The sequence below is a fragment of the Dreissena polymorpha genome, chromosome 7 (genome assembly GCF_020536995.1).
Source record: "Dreissena polymorpha isolate Duluth1 chromosome 7, UMN_Dpol_1.0, whole genome shotgun sequence".
Classification (NCBI taxonomy): domain Eukaryota; kingdom Metazoa; phylum Mollusca; class Bivalvia; order Myida; family Dreissenidae; genus Dreissena; species Dreissena polymorpha.
Genome location: NC_068361.1, coordinates 80,847,308 through 80,869,525, shown reverse-complemented (window position 1 = coordinate 80,869,525; position 22,218 = coordinate 80,847,308). Strand labels below are relative to the sequence as shown.

Sequence of the window (22,218 nt, the reverse complement as noted above, 5' to 3'; positions counted from 1 at the left end):
TATCAGTAATTATTATCTGAATTGTTAATTCCGTTAACACCAAATCTTATTATTCCCAATATGTTCTCATTAGGGACTAGCGAAATGTTTTTTGTTCTCTCTTTGATGAGCAAATATTGGACTGTAATACTCAGAAAGCAAACAAATATTACTGACGTATTTATTAATTTTTTGTTACTGCGAACAATGCTCTCTCTAGACTATTTATTTCAAAGCAAAACATACGTTAACTGTTTTACATTTTTTTATTAATGTACATACTTTTAAGATACGTAACTTTCCCATGTTACTTCAGTTTTTTATTGTTGAGAGTGTATATGACGATTCACTGACTGAAACGTGTAAGTGGTTTTATAATATTACTCATTATTAAGCGCTGGTTAGTGCACCCCATTATCAAGCGCTGCGTTAATACAAACCTTTATCGAACGCTGGTTAATACAACCGATTATCAAGCGCTGAATAATACAACCCATAATCAAGCGCTGTGTTAATACAACCCTTTATCAAGCGCTGGTTAATACTGGTACAAAATGAAGGCTTACGTATTTCACACTGGTTTCCCTTCGATTCGTTTTTAGGACATTCGCACTGCTGGTCTCGCGTGCAACGACCCCCAAACTTGCAGAAACCAATGGGACAATTCACTGAAATTCAGTTCAATAGAGATGACAAGACTGAGAGTTAAATACAGAATAATATCACTTGATCCGACGAGAACAATACCATTCGGAAATACACGCGAATTGTCAATCTACCAATACCAGTTAAAATAAATGCGCGTTTTATGTTATAACCTGGTCGGCACTTGGGGAATGAGCCGTTGTTCCCCAAGTCCCAAGGTTTCTCACTATCGCGCTGCTTTAGACTCCATAACCCTTTATCGCAGACGAACATCCTCTTGTTAGGCTCGAAGAAAGTGTCGCCAGAATGCGAACAAGTAAATGTTAAAAATTCGTTGTGCTTTATTTCATAACGATTGGCACCGGATGTTGGCGTTCTTTGGAATGGGTCATATAATGTTAATCCTTGCTCCAAATATGTTGGGATCTTGCAGCCAACTAAAAGGAAATCCCAACGATTCATTACGGCTACACCAATCGACTGGGCATTAAAGATAGTGTTGCAATAAAGAACACTTATCAACGTGTTGTTTACCATAAAATATAATGACATCATTCAATAATTATAATTCATAACTATATTCTGTCGAATACTGATATCAAATATTGTTAAAACAAATTACATATGTTTTGTCTTAAGTTTCTAGCAAAATAATGGGATTTGAAGATGGTATTTTTTTTGTAAAAAAATCTAGAATAAAGAATATCATCATATAGTTACTTACTTGGTTTACATTGCACATTCGTCCCCGAGCACTGTATTCTACCGGTGGTTTGGTTGCACTTACACGAATTTACTGTATATAAACTTGCATCCATTTCGTTCTCAAACCAAAGCGTATAGCCTTCGTGACATTTAACGGACAGTCCTTGGTTTGTTATATTTCCGTTATCGATATGTGTACACTTTATAGGCGTTAACGTTGAGCCTTCTTTAGACTCTATAATTTACAAATATACAGCAAAAAAACTGTTTTCTTTTCCACAGCTTAAATTTTCTTTATATTTTTGTGTGATTTAAAATAAAGTATTTATTTATATTATATTAATATACCATCTTATTGGTTAATATCATTCTTCCTTAAAGTCCCCTTTCATTATGTATAAAATCATTAGCCTTCCTTCAACATTTTAATGACATTTTAGTAATATTCAGCACAAGAACCGTGAATGATAGACGGACCCAAAGATGGACCAAACGACAGGCGGACGGACTAGATAATTACTTTATACGTGTTCCAAACAGCCTTATAGTTGGAGCATATATAGTGTTTACCTGTCTCACAAGTGAGATTATGTTTTGTAAATTCACCATCAACGCAGTCAATATCAGCTACTTGTGTGTGTCTGTGATCAGTTTCCTTGTCAGTATACACAATTGAATATTCATAATAACTTTGTGCACAAGTCAACTTTACGCGTGTTCCATTTGCCACCTGAAATAATAATAAATATAAAGGTTTGAATATGCATTTCTTCATCATTTTCGTCCATGACAAGCTTTTCAAATAACCTAATTGTATAAATACTGTATACTCATTGTTTTAGATGTCGTGCAGCATAGTGTGTATACATGTTCTGCGTTTAAGAAAGGTATATTGATACTGACTATTCTCGTTCGAGCCAAATTACTATTTGACGAACATTTATTACAGACAGTTATTTCAAATAAAATATTGATTCATTTAAGCAAGAGGTATCAAGAAGAATTTTTGTTTAAGTGTATTCGTCTACCGACGTAGTATTATTTCTAATGAAAACAAGTTATCGTTTAATTTAAATAATAGAGTTGTTAATCACATGAATTAAATGATAAACTACGTTTGTTAGAAAGGTGTACCCCAATTTACTAAATATATCTCAAATACGAATGTTAGACCTACTCATGTTGTGTTACATATTACGAAGTGGTATAAACAAACCATTGATGAAAGTTTACAATATTTTTGTATACAACTAAGAAAAAATATATGTATATCAAATCGGAGGCTGTCATATTAGCATATCCCCATACGGGGATAAGACCAGGGTATTCTAGTTTTAGAATTAGACATATTTTTTTAAACCTCTTTAATAGTATGTAAGTAATTTACCTAAGTGCATGCTTCAATTACCAACAATGTCACTTAAGATATCAACAGTAAATTAAAGAAATACGTGTCGTCATTTCGCTTATCAGCGATGATCATGTACTCGACCGACAACCATATTAACTTATGGCTATTAAATTATGGAATAATGTTCGGCTTAACTTTGGTTATTGCGCTTATTGTAATGATTAGTATTAACCGTAGTGAATAATCAAAATTTCAAATTTGTGCAATGTATTTGTGTAACAAGTACCTTTTTATCTACTTCTTCATCTCTCGTCATATCCCAGTAGGAGATGTATTCTGAATACTCCAAAGTACAGCTTCCTGATAAATAAGTAAAATAGTTGGTACTGATAGTGGTCTAAATTATTTTATCACGGATAATATTACACAAAAGGCAAAGTGAAGATAAATACAGTGAGTTATCTTTAAGACGCAAATCTGTCTGGTCCAATGTATTTGGCCCAATGCAAAACGAAATAGTTCAGCAAACAAAATCATACACTTATTTCTGCTATGTAATGAAATAATGTAATTTTTCGTAAGATATGGATTATACAATAACAACATATGTAAATTCCTAGTGTAATGAATGTTATTGTTCACGGGTCTTACATACAAACGATATAAATGTAAATATATTTTACTGTAGTCAATATCTAGTGTATTTGGGAAAATGAAAGACATCTAAAATTAGCTTGATTAACTTCAGAAAAAAGCTCAAATTTATTTTATATAGTACAATATTAATGATTTTAATAATAATGAAATGTAAATTATAAAAACTTTGTCCAAATGATATTAACAACTTACTCAATATAAGCATATATACACACAAAGTTGCTCCCAAGCATAGACGATGGTAAGTGTGCTTACGCTTTGCATTCGATGAACAAATGCCAACGTACAGTATGTACATTTATAACTGATAGTCTGACTTCAACAAGGATAACGGAGTTATATTCATCAAACGAATGCTTTATTTCTTAAATTGTATGCTGCACTTCATCCAAATGAGATGGAAGTTTTTGAAAAACATTAATTCTGTCAAAGCATGTACTATGTATTGTTATGATTTAGTTCGTTGTTCGAAACCGGACGGTAAATTCAAATTATATTACATTCCGTTAGATGTCATTTCACTGCCCTGTGGCTTATACAGTTAAATACACATTATTTAATCTCTTTGTTGTGACCGTTGCCTTTTCGTATGATGTAATATATTAAGCTGATGTGTAAGGGGCGCTTACAAATGGTAATAAATAAAGTGAAGCTAAATTATAAATAAGACATAGCGATATACGACAACAACATGAATTTCTAAAGGAATATAGCTTGATACTTTATAAATGACGACCACATTGTTTGTACAGAATGGTATGTATTTTTAATAGACTTATAAAATAATCAGGCCCCTGTATGTGAAGCATAAACATTAACTATTAGTTGTTTCCTTACGTAATAAAAATAACACTTCAAGACAATTCATTAATTAAAACATAAACTATATTCAATATATATGCAATTAAGTTCGTACGTTTCATTCAATCTATCTGATAACTGTTTTTTGTGTAATACATAACCTTCTAAACATTGGAAAAAGCCATATCAATTTATTCAAAAAAGCAAATCAGAATCCTTCGGATTACTTTGTTTTCTTAAAATTGACCATACTTGTCTGAACATAACAAAATTGTTTGATAATATGATTCCTTAAAAACGTTGAAACCCATCGCAAAACAAAGTTTGGGGTTTTCCGTAATTGTTCTTAAGACCCATGTGTTTAAGTTATATTCGTGGTAGAAATATTGTTCAAGGTCGGCATTTACTGTTATGAATTGGAAATTTTATTTTATAAGCTCTGTTCTGAATAATGTTCACCTTTTACCTATAGATTTTGCTGATAGTGTTTCTGACAATTAATTATGTGCCTGACAAATTAATGTTTAAGTTAAGTAATCAGACAGTTTACGTATCACTGGCGAACACATGCTATGATATATAATCGAGTTATTCACGGTAAACTTTTTGTTCGGGGTTCTCAAATTAATTTGTGGTCTCATTTATGGTCTGTTTGTGCCCGAAATTTTTTTTCGGGTGTAAGTGTCGAGCTATCTTTGGTAATCACGTACAAGATCGTCAATTTGCTCGTGTAATATTCAATCAAAAGATACCATCTTATTGTTAATTTTGACGCCAAAGTGCTGCTGTATATAAATATTGTTAAAGTACCCTATGAAATATACTTTGGGTCTCAGTATGACTCGAGTTAAATGTTAATCGCAACACAAACATATTGGATAGTCATATTTTCTTTAAGTATGTCGTTCCCTCCGTCGGAAATGTTGTTTAACAAAACATAGTTCTATCCTATCTAGTATGTTAGTATTAGTCTTAGTATTCTGTAATTATAGTTTAACACTATAGGGGGACCGGAACAAAAATATTTACTCGAACACAGCCATCGTATCTTACATGTGTTTTTATATGAAAATGACGTTCGAGCTACAAATACTATGGGAGATCTTTGTTCATAAGTTGATTATTCCCTTTGCATTTGGCTTAATGAAAAGCAGGGCATGTATGGTTTGTAAATGATGGATGTTTTCCTGTTTTAAATCGATGTTCTGCAAAGATTGTTCGCAAAGGGGTAACCGCTATGGCATCAACGCTGTTTTGAATAAAGGATTTAATTTATCAAGTTATTTTTAATTGTATGTTTTGATAATAGTTTCGGTCTATACACTATTATTGACTTCTAGATAAGAAATACATGTATGGATGACTGGAGTAACATTACATGTTTGGAGGTAGTCGTTCAAGCTTCAATAAATAGCAGTTTTTTCAAAAACTAGTTTTAACTGTAAACTTTGATCACATATTATAGAGCAACCATGTCAATACAAAAGAGTTTCCTATCAGAGTGGACAGACATTCAAGGATGACTGTAACGACTGCACATGTTGGAAGGGAGCTGTTGAATGTTCAAAACGAAACTGTCCAAGTAAGAAAAACTTTTTTATGCTGTAAAAATGCCCGTTCCTCCTTCGGCAATGTTGTTAATCACAAAGACAATACATCTTGATCGAGTGTTGTATCGGTGTCAGTTTTAAAGGAATTTGTTCATAAAGTTGGATATTTTTGAAGTGTTTCAGTAAATGCCTTATATTTCTTGAGTTTAACAACGGTTATGCTGAGATCTACTGTTATAAAAAGAACTTTGTATTTTTGTACAATTTTGTAAGTTCCGGGTTTTAAACCAAAATGCTTTTAACTAAAGACCACCACTGAAACCTACCGGCAAAACCAACTGTAACAACAACTGGTAAATTAAATATATACTTAATAAAGCTGTCCCACGTGGTGAAACAACATTTAACAGATGCAACATAAAATGATTCATTACAAATAAAGCTGTATTTGTGTAGTCTAAGTCTTAAATGGTATTTCGCTCTCTTAATTATACTGTTCTTTTTAATGTCGATTTTGTGATAAAAAGTTTGAAAACTTTGAAAATCTATGAGCAAGTCTTTAACATTGAAGTTTTCGTTAAAAAGATAAACATTCAAACACAGCCATAACATCTTGCTATTCTTGTCAAATGTAAATTACATCCGAGCTGCACTCACTAAGGACACTTTCTTCGAACGTTACACAAGAATGTATTTCACCTTGGCGTTAGGAAATCAGTCAATACAAGGAAGTAAACTACCAAAGTAGACATACATTCAAGGGTGAATTAATTACTGTAAATGTTGGGATAGATCCTTGAATGTACAAAACATCATTATATCAGATGATAATATTACATTTATCGTTCAAAATTTCAACAATTGGAATACTGCCAATTGTTGTCATGTGTCAATAACATTCGAGCTGCAAATACATTCGATATGTTTTTTGATTGTCACAAGATCTTTTGTTGTACATGTTGATTTATAAAGAGCAGTGATTTCATGACGTTTGTTTAATGAAGCTTTCATGTTAATCGATATGCTGCAAAGATTCCTCAAGAGGGATATCCGATAAGCCATTCACGCTTTTATTAATAAATGTTTTTATTGAAAAGTGTATATTTATTTATATTTGTTGATAATATTATTCCGTAAAACAGTGACGATAACATGGAAATGCGCACTAGCGAAGACATACAGTCATTGATGAATGTAAGAACAATTAATGTTGGGATGGCCTTAAAGATTGTTTTAAACGTGATTTTTCATGTATGGAAAACTATTACATCGCCCTTCTCCTTAGGCCAGTGTTAAATCCTATTCCAAACACGCTGGAAATTAGTTTGTTTAGTAAGGATTGTCCATGGGTCGACAATGTTGTAGCACGAAAACACGAAATTGACCGACCGATTGATGCCTATGTTGAAGTTTTTAACGATACATTTCTCGTACACAATTCAGAATTATTCGAACAAATCGATGGCATCTTGCTTTGGCTTTTAATGCAATCACAATCTGATAACAAGCACTTTGGTTAATATATTTGTTTTTAAGAAGCGTGTTTTCTCAACATTCGACATCATGAAAAGAAGATTTAATATTGCCTTACATTGTTAAAATTTGATATTTATCGACGTTCTACCAAGATAATTGGCAAAGGGGTATTCTTTTGTCCATCACACTGCCGTTTTATCCATTTTTCGTTTGAAATTATATATAGATCAAAAACATTATGCAAAACAAAAATCAAGCAACAAACGTTATGAACTCTTAGTTCGTTCTTTTGAAGACCGTTTGATATTCATTTTAAAACAAATACCCAAGTAGTGGGTAAATGCTGAAGGGTTTCATGTGGATCGATTTGCTGTAAAGATTTTTCGCAAAGAGTTAGCCGTTTGTTAAGTCACGTTATTATTAATATTTGTTTTCAAGAAAACCAGTTAAAGACGATATATTCTGGAAATATATTTTAGGGAAACTGTGTCAATACAAGGGAGTAACCTACCAAAGTGGACAACCATTCAAGGATGACTGTAACGATTGTACATGTTGGGATGGAGATGTTCAATGTACAAAACAAGTCTGCCCAAGTAAGCCATCTATGACATATGTATTATCCTAGTGTCAATTTTTAGTAGTATCGCAAACAAATCGGTTTTTAGCAATAATGTCAATTTCGTTTTGAACGTTATGCAGCCATAATTCGATATTCCTCAGGCGAGAGGTGTTAACATAACATTGTGTATTTTATAATAATAAACATATATAAGGCTGTAGTAGTAGTAGTAGTAGTAGTAGTAGTAGTAGTAGTAGTAGTAGTAGTAGTAGTAGTAGTAGTAGCTGTAGTAGTAGTAGTAGTAGTAGTAGTAGTAGTAGAAGTAGTAGTAGTAGTAGTAGTAGTAGTAGTAGTGGAAGTAGTAGTAGTAGTAGTAGTAGTAGTAGTAGTAGTAGTAGTAGTAGGAGTAGTAGTATGTTTTGTTATATCAGAACTTGCCTTTAGGACGTTTTCAAATGCTCCCTCCATATAATCAGCTTCTGTGATTGGCCGATTATCTTGTGCGCACAATAAAGCGATTGTGTTTTCAAGTCTCAAAAAATAAATAGAGATGGGAAAACAGAACTTGTGTTTTCCGCTCTAAAAAAAAGACGTGAAAACAGAACTTTTGTTTTCCCGTCGCCAAAAAAAATTAACTACAGAAAACAGACTGATTTTGTGTTTCCCCGAGTTATGTTTTCCCGACTTTTTTTTGGGAGCGGTGATGTCACCTTAGTACCACCGTAGATTAGTCATATGAGCAATTTAAAATCAACGGTACAATCTGATACCACGAATCCCGGCAACAGTGTGACAGTTTACAGTGAAATCTATTGGATTCAACCTTGTCGCTTTCCTTTACACAGTCACAAGTTTGCGTCAGTATAAAGAATGAGTGATATAATGAATATGCATGTATTCTGTATACGTCAAATATGACAAAACTAAAGATGTTTTCAATTAGTTTCGTGCGTTCCTAAAAGAGAGTATACAATGACGATTTACTGCTTCTTCTAAAGTATTACTTATATCTATCAAAAATGGATATATTTGTTGCAAAATTGCCCTACTTCGGTTGATTTTAGCAATGTGGGTATATGGTCTTTTTGAAATGAAATTATTTATGTCTTTTAAGATTTTACTTTACATCATTTTAATATTTTTGTTGTTAATTTCCTATATTATTAAGGAGTATAAATAATAATATTTACTGTTTATTGTTGTGGGGACAGTGGCCTAGTGGTAAGCTAGGGATCGAAAGGTCCCCGGTTCGAATCCCGCCCAGGCACTGGATTTTTCTGAGCAAAAAATTAATCCCACGCTTGCTCCTCTCCACCCAGGTGTATAAATGGGTACCTGTGAGGGAAATAAGCCAATGTGCCGTGGCTGCCTGGTGCGCCATTTGTTAACGGACGACTTAAATCCCAGTGATCGGGGGGTTGATTGCGAAGTCAGCTGAAGATGTATATCGAAGCAGACTATAAAACCGCACCTTTAAAACCGCACCTTTTATTGGACTGGATATTCTCTTTTAAATATAACCTAATGTTTATAATACAGACACTTAGATGTGGTTGATTTGCAGGCGTCTTTAAATAATATAAGTACAGTAATTAAAACCCATATGCATACAATAAAAATAGCCAATATGCATAATAACTAATAAGCATACAAGCAACAGTAGCGCTTGATATTGTTATATGTTAAGATGTACTGTGTAGATCCACTGCTGACATATCGGTTAACAATTTGCAAATACTTTTTACAATTTACTGTAATCATGGACGATGGTCGAAGGAAATTCACTGTGTGCAAGGTATTATTTCTAAAACGGGTGTGGTTGTTTTGTATAGATCGCTTACTCATTAAATAGTTCAACTTAAAGCTGCGCACAAATTTACCGGCGACTACGCGATTCTCTAGTTAGGCACGAGCTCGCATAATAACAATTTTACGTCACAGTTTATTTATTTAAACAAGACAAGTCCGACATCCAATAAACAATGCTTTATAGCAATATGCCACATAGTTAGGATAATCTCTAAAATTACTGACCAAGATCCATTGCCGCGGCCGGCAGTATGTACTAGTTTAGTAATGACCATGTGTACGGAAACATTCATGTTAACAGTTGCATTACAAAACTCGCTAGTTGTATGTACATTTGGAATTTTCAAATTAAAACTGCGAATATGGTCCATTAAGGAGGATCACTGCCAAAGCCGCATATCTGTGATTATGACCAATCTTGTATAGGAATAATGCCCTGTTTTTAAGTGAATGGTTAAAAATAGGCATTTGGCCAGCTATCTGAATGTATTTAAAACTCTTTATATCTCCAAATGTATTTGTATGCTTGTTATTAAGTATCAGTTACATGTGGAAAGAATGAAACCTATCCATCAAACGAGGCTTTTATATAATTTAGGTAAGTATTTAAACAAATAAGCACAGTTATATAGAGAATATACCGAACATATGTATTACCTTTTTATTTCCCCTTTTCACGATTATTACTGCACACAGGTAATTGTAAAACTTGAAACTACTTTATATAATGGTTACTTTTTCAGCATACAGAATATTTAAATTCCTCCGTAATACTACTACTTATGAAGCATGATTGTGAAGAGAAATGGCGGAATTATATAATTATATTTATGCTGCGTTTATTTTCGAATGAATATTTGTATGAATACAAGTGTTAACATTTGTGTTAAATACATAAGCAAAAACATACTATCCACGTTACCTCGAGCAATTCGCATTTTTGCGAATATGCGAATATCTTTACTCTTTGAGCGTAGAGATGCTCTGTAATCTGTAATGCGCAGTCACTGGTTGGCAAATTGAAATCGAATTAAGTTCAAGCTCATATGTTTATGTAATTCAAGCTCTTTTACTGATTCATGTGTCGGAAAATACGCCCCATAGAGAATAACAGGTTACTGTTAACTTAAACATTTCCTCAACATTGGCTTAGTTTAAAGCTCGACTATTTACATAATAATTCAAGCTTTACCCCCACCAACACCAACCACCCACCACCACCACCACCCACCACCCACCACCACCAACACCACCAACACCACAACCACCACCACCACCACCACCCACCACCCACCACCATCGACCACCACCACCCACCACCGCCCACCACCACCACCACCCACCACCACCGACCACCACCACCAACACCACCTTAAACACTCGCTTCACGGTATGTTGTAGGTAGTGCCCTGTTTTATAGAAGCAATGAGTAACCTTCATTAAAGATAGATTAGAGGAAGCTCACACGGGTTTCTTATATTTTGAAATGATATTTGTTATGTGTGTGATTAGAAACATCGTGCACAAACACTTTATAAGCTGACGTTTTTAGAAGAGTGAAAGAAGACAGCGAGCATGTATTATTATTGTCTTAAATATAACGATGATTCGTTTCAGCTAATCGCATTTTATACCACATGCGTATTGTCACTTCTAATCAATTGAGGGCCGTAACCGACGGAAATGTGATGATAAACCTGATAGGATCTAAAGGAAAAACGGGAGGAATAGAGCTTGAAGGTCCATTTTACGCAAATGATGGGAAGACGTTTAACAAGAAACTTCTAGATGTTGGCACTGTAAGCATTGTTTTATATTATTAGTGTGAGAAATCAATACAGTGATATACGTTACTTATATACATGATAAAACCGTTCCTTCAAAAGTGTTAAAATAAACTTGCTTTAGTAAAGAAAGCAGGTATACTAGTCATTAAGCTAACCCAGGCACATGACGCACCAGGTGAGTTATTGTCAGTCAATGTCCGGCTTCAGCTGTCGCGCGTCATGCGTGGTCAAATAAAGTTCGTTACTTCTGTACAGGCAACATATAACACTCAATGTTGAAAAAAAACTGTATCAGAATGTTAATCGTACTAATATCTAGGACGGATACAAATCTTGACAATGTTTGTATAAAGCTAGAACAAACCTTTGAAGTGATTTGCTACCATTTTAAAAGCCATACTTATGGTACATTCCAAATGTAATTTGGTCATAATTTTATCTTGATATCGAGATAAAGTTCAACTCTGAGTCAAATTTGTCGAAATGTTCCTTTACATATTACGCATCATATAACCTAATACCTGGTCTTTTGAACATCACGCCTTCGTTATGTCGATAACTCGGGGTACCTAGCCTTTTGATTGGACCTTCGGTCAATCGGGCTTTTGAACTGTCGGGCCTTCATAAAATCTGACTATATGAATATCGGGCGGTAACCAATCCGTTTCCAGTTGGAACCTCTAAGGGTCGTTATTATTTTAAAGTTGAATGTTTAATCTGTTGTATGTGTTTGAATAATGTATTGTAGAGTATGTACCACGTAATAAATACAGCTCAGTAGTTCACAAATCATTTGAAAACCCACTTTGGTATGACCGAACTTTTTAAGTAAACATCTCGTTTCATTCCAGATACAAACCATAGAGCTTGGTGTCTATAGTTCTCAAATGTTCGACGGATGGAAACCAAAACGAGTTGATATCTACGACATTTACAGACAACATATCTATGTTTTCGAGCATGATGAATCTGAAGTGGACAACAAACTGATAACACTACAAAGAACAGGTATATATAGACACTACACACATGTATATATATTTATATATATATATATATATATATATATATATATATATATATATATATATATATATATACATATAAGCATTATATAATGTATATAAGATAACATTTTGTTGACCGCGTACAATGTTATAGTTCCAGTATAAATCTGAATATTTGTGTTTGTTTCAGCATGTATCACGGTGGAAAGGGGATATCTTGATGGAAAACGAGAACCAAAGTATAAGTTAATCGATACGATCTTCGGGTGTATGATGTTTTGTTTAGAAAATAACTGTGTTCAAGCGGAGTACAGGACGACCGGAATTTGTCAAATAGTTGCACGTGGTACGAAGGTAGTCAAGTGGGCAGATGATAGATATCGTGTGCTTACACCGCAGTGTGTGAATACGTGACAATCCAGTGCATCCACACAAAAATATGTGTTTGCATAATCTGACACAACATATAGAATACATCTCCTCTCTGTAAGATCAATAATATAAGGATGGGCCTTGTTTTCATTAATCTTAAATTATCGTTGACGTGTCTGTCTGAATAATATGGCTAAGTGTCGAATTGCATTTGAGTGACAAAACAATTTACGAATGAAATAGTGTGCGTAAATGTATATTCATTAATATTATTATACCTCACTGTTGAAACGCACTTACCAGAAATGCGTCATATTGTATTAAATATAACACTATGATTGCGGTTTTCCTAAAATATTTATTCTCTGAAAAAGTTTGTTGTGTTGTGCCTTTTTGGAAAAACGCGTAAAATCTAATAAAATAGACTGAAACAGTCAATTGTTTGCGCTATTGTTTGCTTTTGTTCCTTTGACAATCTTCTAAGTGGTCCAATACATCACGAAACATTCTTTTTTATTAAGCTTTTTCCACGTCGAATACTTCATGTGGGATTTTATTTTACTTTATTAAAAATGTTAATAGATTTATTCACAAAGCATGTATTCAAGTGTCTTTAAACAGAAAAAAATACAGCGTAAAAATAAAACTTTGAAAATGTGTGTTTTCTTTTTCGTATTTAGTTTCGACAATGTGATATGAATAATTGATACATTTACAATGTGGTCGAGATACGTGTTAACACGTATTCAAAATAACAAATTGTACGAAATGGTTTGTTAATCCCAATAAACTTAACATTATGAGCTATATAATATTATATAGAGAATACATGGCTCGGCACCGAACATGTATTCGATTTAGCCTGCTTCATTTTAAATTATGTCTTAAACACATTTTATCAAATCAATTTATCAAATAAACTCATTTGCAGACGCCGGAATATAAGTGTATATTAGTGGAGTGTAACCTTTCTATTTATATAAAGAAACGCTGTATATTTAAGGTTATGAGTAAATACATTTAAAGGCAATATTTATTACTTCATTTTCATATTTTTGCTTTAATCTAATACACATTTATTACTTGTACTATCAGTTTGTTTTGACAAAACATTTTTCAGTAACTGCGCATGTACATTTTGTAAAATGTCAAATATTAGAACAAGTAAATCAGCGCGTATGAATACGTACTTACGGTTAGATCGCGGTCACACGAGGTACTGCCGAAGATCATTTAGTTTATTCGACACTGCTTTATTTGGTAAATATTTGCAACAGCGGCAGGATAGAAAATAAATAAAGGTTTACTTCATAAAGGCAATTTTATAAAAAGCGAATGGCACACAAGGTATAAAGGTAAGAACAACTCTCTAATATAGATCAAATCAAAGTCGTCAATGATGATCTACAAAGAACTCACATTCCCGTGAAATTTAGTCAGATAACGATGCTCATCTAAACAAACACCACAAGCCAAAATCAAGTTTTAAGAATCATATTTTCTTCACAATCACTGACAATGATACTGTAATGACTTTTCGTGTCTAGTAGTAGTCAAAGTATAGCCAATAGTCTGTGTCGGAAAACTTTGAATGTTTCAAGTGTTACGCCACGAACCTATCAAAATATAAAAATAATTATAATATTATTTGAGGAATATACGTGTACTACATGGAGAAAAATAGGTAACTGCTCTAAAATGTGTAAAATGTTAGGTGGGGGCTAAGAATTTAAAACAATGGCGTGACTTGCTTGATTTATTACAATTAAATATGGCATTAACCAGTTGTGTTTTCTTTTCAAATATTTGTTAGATGCGTTTTAGCAGTTTTTGTTTATTTACTGCATTTCGGTATCAAATTGTTTGGTTTGTTGAATCTGGATCAGTTATTGGGAAAATTAAGACTTTGTAGTTGATTCCGAATAATATTGTGTACATCCGAGCTTTGACAACTACAAACCTGATATTAACAAGTCATATTAGGCAACTTTGTATCAGGTCGATATCATTTTTCAGTTATTATAAAAAACAGTATAATAAAACACAATTTTATATGATTGACTTTTTCAAGAATATAACATTGCATTAATCTACAAAATGTATCGCTTGACATCATAGCATTTTGAAATGAATATTAATAAATGAACGTTATTTAAAAATTACTGATCCTTAGCTATGCTACAGATATAGAGTATACATGTAGACATGACTTAACATACATATCACCGTTATATTTACATAAAGCATCTAGTCAAATCATACTGATCAATATGCGGCTTAACTAGTTCGTCTGCTTTATATTGAACATGATGAAGCGGTGCACATAAATACATAATGGTGATGGTAATACTATTATGGTCGAACAAGTATTAAATTCCACACAATGGCATACTGGATTTCCTTTAGTTAATGTTGATTAATTGAGCCTTAAATTTGTGGCAAAATATTGTGCATCCTCATATTTAAATAGCATGCGCATATATTTCTAATGGCAACGTGGCCTTTTGAATTTTCTGGCAAAACAAACACACGATCTTATAAGCATACGTTTTACAATAGTAAAGTGAAGTAATGCATACAATAACCAAGCAATTTCACTATATTTTGTTTGTGCTAATTTAAAGTGAAAAAGTGAAATCATTTGCAAAACAACTGTTATATTTTGTAAAACTGTTTATTTTTAAAGGTGATCATATATAGTGTATATCATCAATAAAAACACTGCACATGTATGTCCGACAAGGGCTACAATAAACAGCAGTACAGCCTTGGTTAGTACTCTACATCAAGTAGATATTAAAATAGTACTTGAATACATTAAATTCTTCTTAATAAGCCGACTTTTAAAGAAAGACGGTGTAATATTTTATTTGTTAGGTAGAAGAACACAAATTGAATATGTGGGCCAAAATCAATAACACTTATCTCACCTTGCACTTAATTTTCGTTTGTAATGTCCTAACCCTTATCCTATGGCGTGCGTGGATATCCCATTTCGGTCAGCAGCTGTGCATATCCAGTCTAAAATGACATCAACATTTTACTAAGCCTGAACCACAACTTACAGTTCCATGAAGAAGCCGTATGACTTATAAGGTGTATCAGTTCACTGTCATGACAAAATATTAATAAGAAGAAACAAGATGCTTTACAGTGCATTATATTAAACACGCATTTCTCACACATCCTAAAATCAAAAAGCAATTATTTTATTCTCGAGCGAGTCTGAAATGACAACACAAAATATGAAATTAAATATCAATTGCATGACTTACTTAAAAACGTTTAAAATTTATATCACTGTTAGTATCTTCCTGAACAAACTACACGTGTAACGAATTACATGAAATGACATTCCTTAACTATAGGAAGACTGCATAGATATGCTTATAAACATTCTTTATAACAGATTATCGTTTGTAAGTATGTAAGTAAACGATGCTTCTAAAATTGGTTTTTCGTTTGATTGGCATTGTACCATAATGAAATCAAAGTACTGGCAGTACTGGTGTGACGATGCTTTTGAAGAGGATGGATATAAAACATCATTTTAAGTTTATCTATATCACCACAATTGTGTTTGTTGATACGAACATTTGGGTACGATACAAAATTTAGGTACGAACATTTAGGGTACGAAAAAAAAATTGGTACGAAAAGAAATTTGCGTACGAAACATTTTTGGTACGAAAAAAAGTTTAGGGGTACGGGGAAGTACTACTCGTGGGTAACTTGACCCATTGAGCGAAACTGGGAGGCGGGTCACATTCTTGTTCATTAAGTATGGCAATACCTTCATGATGATTCTCGAAAGTAGGTATGAGCACATGGCCGGACCATGTGAGCTCAATCGTATGAGCACTTGACTATCCGAGTTCGCCCACGAACATATGAATAAGTTAACTAATAGCGAAATGACCTTATACATGTATATGCTGAAATCTAACGATCGAACGAAATATCAAACATGGTATGTACACTTAGGTGGTTGTGTAATTTCTGTTAGAATATCGTATTCAATATGTAAATTTTAAATGATTGTGCCCGCACTTGAGTGTGTTGCCTTGTTTGAGTCTATACGCGCCTAGTGTGTGTATTTGTGTTTTTCCAAGGTAATGAGTTATCTCCGCGCTGAGGCTGCATAATGTTGGGACCCGGAGTGTGTCCATCAGTCCAACCTAATAAGATTAGATTGACGACAGTTGGGACGAATTTTGAATGATAGCTGCAATTTCCAGCTATTTGTTTTGTACTGAAATACTTTTTAATTTGTATATGGTCAAATGCGGATGAGATTATCCGGAAAAAAACACCTGTCCGGAATGGTAACCACAAAACAGACAAAATATAACATTGCGCCGGGAGCGGGAATCGAACCGGTGTCGTTAAGGTGAAAAAGCGAACGACCTTTCCACTGCGCTAGCGGGACGGACAATTACGCAAAGAAATTTTGTTTTATCTATATATATCATAGCAGTGCAGCGTTTACAATTTGCAGGTTCGAAATTGTTCGCATTCTTTAGTTTTGTGATCACGTAAAAAGTTAATTTTACATGATTTTATTCGCAATTTATTTACTAAATTGAGAACAAATATCAAACAAAATAGAGAAAATATATAGTTGTTTCATTGGTCCATAAAAATAAAATGGATGTAAAAATACTAATTTGAAATTAACGTTCTGATAAACTTATTGAATCTGTTTCCCCAGGATATGCTGTTCTATTAATATTTACCTTTATCAACACGAACGACAACTCTGCTAGGAGAATGTTATCAATGAAAATCAACGAGCAATCTCCTACGCAGTGGCGAATGCCAAGGGAAGTAACTAAAAAATATAGTTATCTCAATCGGACTGGCTCGGTCTTTTACATAGGTCGCCATTGTAAAGATTTTTTTTACTGGTTATCAAACCTTAGACGCTGCTGTTCCAGCATCGTCAAAAATCCGTTCATTTCTTAGGATAGCACACACTAGCCTGAAATCCGGAATATCGCGGTACTAAAGAAATAACCATTTGCGTCTTAGCACCTTATTTATTAATCGGATAAAATATTGAATAGGCAATTTACAATAGTTGACTTCAATTCATTTCATAATTTCTTTTTCAGAACAACAAACATAACGTTTTACTGTAGTCATAACACAAATAATACAACGTTCCGTCATTAATTTATATCATCGCATTTTCTACATGGCCGTTTATTATTATGATCGATGACACTAAATTCAAATCCAACATGAATCAACGAAGATCTGAATTTACTATCAAAAGCAAAAACCAAACACTAAAGTTGATTAAATTCGAAATAATATGAATTTAAGGCACAAAAATACATACATTTCATGGTGATTTGAACTTATTTCCAAGTATTGTCTGAATGTTTTCTGAAAACAACAACCTTTTGAGTATTCAAATTTTAGAGTCTAACCCAATATACAGTCAAAATAAATAAGTATTGTGCAACTATAATAATTTTAACAAAATTAATAATGTGTTACCCGAGCACCTTAATCAGTCGAACAAAAAACAAAATCGAAAAAGAGTGAAGAATTGTAAGTTTTATCCAAAGATAGATTTTTATTGGATTTTGGCTTCTAATGATGTTTTCTATCATTTTGTGATATTTTGTTACCAATGTTAGGTTGATACTGGCAGCTAGAAGTGTGTTCATGCAGATTGTATAAGAAGGTCACGAATGTTTGTTCGTTAACACAATCCAGCAAGTGTAAACGTAAATATCGGAAGATAGCCGAACCGAGATATCACCAGGCTAGGGTATACTATAAATGTTTTGAAAAACAGGAACACGCCGTTGTTTACCTATATTTAAGAGTAAACATACCCATTGAACAAGCGGTCAGAAATTCAAATTGAAACAATTAAATTTAAACGCACAAAAATACTGCAACAAATGCTTTTTTCATTCTGAACATTGACAGTAGAGTTCCTCAGTTCCATTCTGACTGTGAAGCTTAAGTATCGCTCCACTCTTTAAAAAATCGATATATAATGACGTCGTTTGCCATGTTACAATGCCGCACGTGAAATCCGACGTATAAAGCATATAACCCAAGCCAAGGTTGTTTAAAATTGACTTCTAATCATGACAACATAGGTTGTTCTCATTCAATTGAATTGGTTAAACATTCATTTGTTCATTAAAAACATGGTTTAATGCAGAATTTTGTTTATTTACAACACTCATTCAAAAACGCATCGCTCAATTGTACATAAAGCGGCTAGAGGAAATCTTCCAAATTCACGTAGAACAGCAAAAGATGGATACAAGATGATGCGTTACTCTAAATGCCTGTTCATCTAATATGTTTACATCTGATCAATTATAAACATCTCCTGTGTAGAGGAATTTTATTCCCAGATATTCAACAAAATGTCGAAAATTTCTATGCACTCGTTATTTATTGACCATGTTTAGTTGCACCTGCTTCTTCGTTTTTCAAATATGCATATTTTCGATTTATTTACATTAATGTAAAGACCCAATTTAGAAGAGTAAAATTATACAATGTTATGTTGGTTCTGAAGGATTACTAGGTTAGCAGTAAATAATACAACATCGTCAGCCAAAAAACAGCAAAATACAGATAGCAAATGCAAATAATTATTTGTAGCAGTTTGAACATTGATACAATCTTAAACATCATTTATAAACGATATTACAAGTAGCGGTGACAGAGTTTCTTCTTGTTAACAGCAATAGAGACATCAAAGAAGTCGGAGTGTGACATATCCTAGGTGTTTTTTTAAACATGACTCAACCTTTTCATATATACTTTTTATCATTGTTATCATTTTGCAACTGGCACCTGATTCAATTAATTTTATCCATAATGCTTCGTGGATTAATGTATCACAAGTCTTTTTGCAAATCAATTAAAGTTCAATATACCTTATATGTCTGCAAAATAACATTTTGTATAATGTTGTGGAAGTTACAAATACAATCGGTTGAACTTCATTTGTCTCTTAAACCGAATTGAACAGGATTAACTATTTCTTCCCTTACAAAATCGGTTGATTCTGTTTCTTAGACATAATGAAAGTGTTTTAGAAATCATATAAACAACTCTACAGCTGGAAGGCTCTTTCTTTTCACTTGATTTAGAAATTGGTTTTATTGCAACTTTACACAAAGAATCTGGATCAATACCACGATAGATAATGTATTTTTTTTAAATTAAGGTATGGTGAGATAAAATCATTAAAATCAATAAACAAATCGGCTATATTGCTGAACAAGTCAACGTTTTATAACGTTTCATGCTGGATATAGATGTTGGTACTTCTACAGTAAATGCACAAACGGGCTGAGATAATGTACGCTTGTCTCTATAAAAAAACGTTTTGTCTCCCTTTAAACGCGGCAATATTTATTTCTGGAATTTAAAACAATATAACATTGTTAGAGTCACAACAATGAGCATTTATATATTCTTATTCATTAACAAAACTCGTTTTTGTTTATTTTACATTACTCGCAAATACACGATGATTTCTTCACATATTTGATGCTGCTCTGGTTACCGCTTGCGTGTACAATTTTACCTTTAATTTGAAAAGATATATTAAACATTGTATTATAAAAAGCATCAATACAGATATGAATATTATCACGGTCCGATAGAAATGTATTTGTTATTTCGACGAAAAGTTGTCTTTTATCTTCAATGGTATGTTTGAAAAAATACTTTTTTTTTCAATTTTATTCTTCATAAAGTTGTGCCAATGATTTGTTGATGTATATGTATAACACAGTTAAGTAGGTTCAATCTGGCAGTGATCAGATAATTCGGTAGAAGCAAGTACATTCAGAGTGCTTATACGCGATAGTTTACTATCATCACTACTTTCACCGACAATATTTCTACAGACATATATTAAGCCCTGGTTCTAATTGCTCATAAGCACTAAAAACACTATCTTCTTAACAAAGCGTAAAAAGTCCGCATACACGCCGATAATTGTAGCGGTAAAATATCAATGGGTAAATCAATCTTTGGGATATTAACATAGCGGTCAAAATTTAAATCATCTTCCAGATCTTACCTTTGACCTATTCATGCTGTAAAATCTCCCGTAACAGTACTGTACACACGAGAAACAGCTGAAGATATATAGATACCATGCATATATACATTGCTTTCAAAGCCGAAACAAGATTTTACACCAAATAATCCCTTTGCCATTTTTATTATGAACTTCAATTGTATCATAATAAACTGTTTTATAGTTAAAAAAATCACACACCAGCTGTGTCCTTTTGCATTGCTGTTGCATTTTGGACGTGGGCATGGGAAAATTTCTAAATTAATAACATATTATAAGATAAGCATTCCAAGTATCTGTATGAAAAAATGACTGTGTGCGTTGGGACGAAAACTGGGTAGTAAATGCTGAAAACCTATCAATTGTATGCTCTTCTTCTTAACATTACTTTGTCTGGCCTTTAAGAAAAGACTTTCGCTTGATGCAGGCTCCGGTTGTTTGACAATTGTCGCTATGGTATTTCTGTTAAAACCAAATACACGGATTGTGCCCGTTTGAAGATTATATCTAATTTGTACATTGTTTTTTAGTCCTGATGCGGTGATCTGGTCAGAACAAGCCATGTTTTTATAAAAAAATGCAGTTATTTAAAACACACTTTGAGACCTATACTAGCAACGTGCAGTTAGACACCGTTGTCTAACAATGGCAAATGTATATACCTAGCGTTCAAAATCATGTCAGGCACACTTTGACTTGGTGTCAGTGTTCATATAGAGAATGTATCAATCAGTTGATATTTGATTATGAAATCAACATGTGAAACCTATATCTGTTTCTATTAACAAGAATGTGGACAACATCCACAAAGTCATGGGCCAGCCTTTCACATTGGTGTACATGAGGATGCAGCATTAAACGAGAGCCCACAATTCCCGAAATGGCAATGGATTCGGTACCCTGACTGAATGCAACGACGGAAACTGGAAACCGAGTGTACTGGCGCGTTTGCTATTAAAAAGTGGTGACATTGTCTCAACAGCTAGTATATTGCATTTTTATGTGCACATTGGTAAGATAAGTGTGGCATTTCACAAAATAAAAGTAGCGCTTATTTTGTAATGACACAGATGTAGATTAAGTAATTAAACAAGCGTGCATGCACATGACGTGCTGTTCAGTTGGCCTTGATAACATATACGAACTGTTAAGCGTTATAGTGCGCACAGTACCGTGTTAACTATGAAACAACTTGGCTATATAATTGTAGATTTCCGACTTGATATCATTAAACAAAGACCATTTAACTATAAGCCAAGCGATGCGCATGGTATGGCGTTGGCTGAGCATTATATATGGTAGTACACAATCTAAACAATACACACGTAAATAAATTATCAAATACGGCTTTTTCTTTAAGACGTTTAATGAGCATTGTAGCGCACATCCGTATGTTATCTTGAGTCTCCATGTTCAATTTCTAGATAAGATTTGCTATTTTAA

General features: G+C 33.3%; 2 protein-coding genes across 2 annotated transcripts; one reads left to right on the top strand and one right to left on the bottom strand.

Annotated features, from left to right (window-relative positions):
* Positions 1-2: 2 nt before the first annotated feature.
* On the bottom strand, positions 3-3,054 carry LOC127839866 (uncharacterized). The gene is made up of 6 exons (XM_052368256.1): positions 2,967-3,054; positions 1,900-2,059; positions 1,349-1,564; positions 798-1,061; positions 546-647; positions 3-16 (listed from the first exon to the last, which is right to left on the bottom strand). The coding sequence occupies exons 1-6, from the start codon at positions 2,994-2,996 to the stop codon at positions 3-5; spliced, it is 786 nt and encodes a 261-aa protein (XP_052224216.1). The 5' UTR covers positions 2,997-3,054.
* An 8,146-nt stretch (positions 3,055-11,200) lies between these two features.
* LOC127839865 (uncharacterized) lies at positions 11,201-12,743 on the top strand. The gene is made up of 3 exons (XM_052368255.1): positions 11,201-11,334; positions 12,174-12,330; positions 12,520-12,743. The coding sequence occupies exons 1-3, from the start codon at positions 11,224-11,226 to the stop codon at positions 12,741-12,743; spliced, it is 492 nt and encodes a 163-aa protein (XP_052224215.1). The 5' UTR covers positions 11,201-11,223.
* The last annotated feature ends 9,475 nt before the right edge of the window (positions 12,744-22,218 follow it).

Bases quoted from the DNA above. Each gene is read 5' to 3' on its own strand.
- LOC127839866 (XM_052368256.1), bottom strand. From the start codon at position 2,996: ATGACGAGAGATGAAGAAGTAGATAAAAAG. The intron at 1,062-1,348 runs GTAAGTAACTAT...ATTTCCTTTTAG, and splicing joins GAATGTGCAATGTAAACCAA to TTGGCTGCAAGATCCCAACA. The intron at 648-797 runs GTTATAACATAA...ACTGAATTTCAG, and splicing joins ATTCCCCAAGTGCCGACCAG to TGAATTGTCCCATTGGTTTC.
- LOC127839865 (XM_052368255.1), top strand. From the start codon at position 11,224: ATGATAAACCTGATAGGATCTAAAGGAAAAACGGGAGGAATAGAGCTT. The intron at 11,335-12,173 runs GTAAGCATTGTT...GTTTCATTCCAG, and splicing joins AACTTCTAGATGTTGGCACT to ATACAAACCATAGAGCTTGG. The intron at 12,331-12,519 runs GTATATATAGAC...TGTTTGTTTCAG, and splicing joins GATAACACTACAAAGAACAG to CATGTATCACGGTGGAAAGG.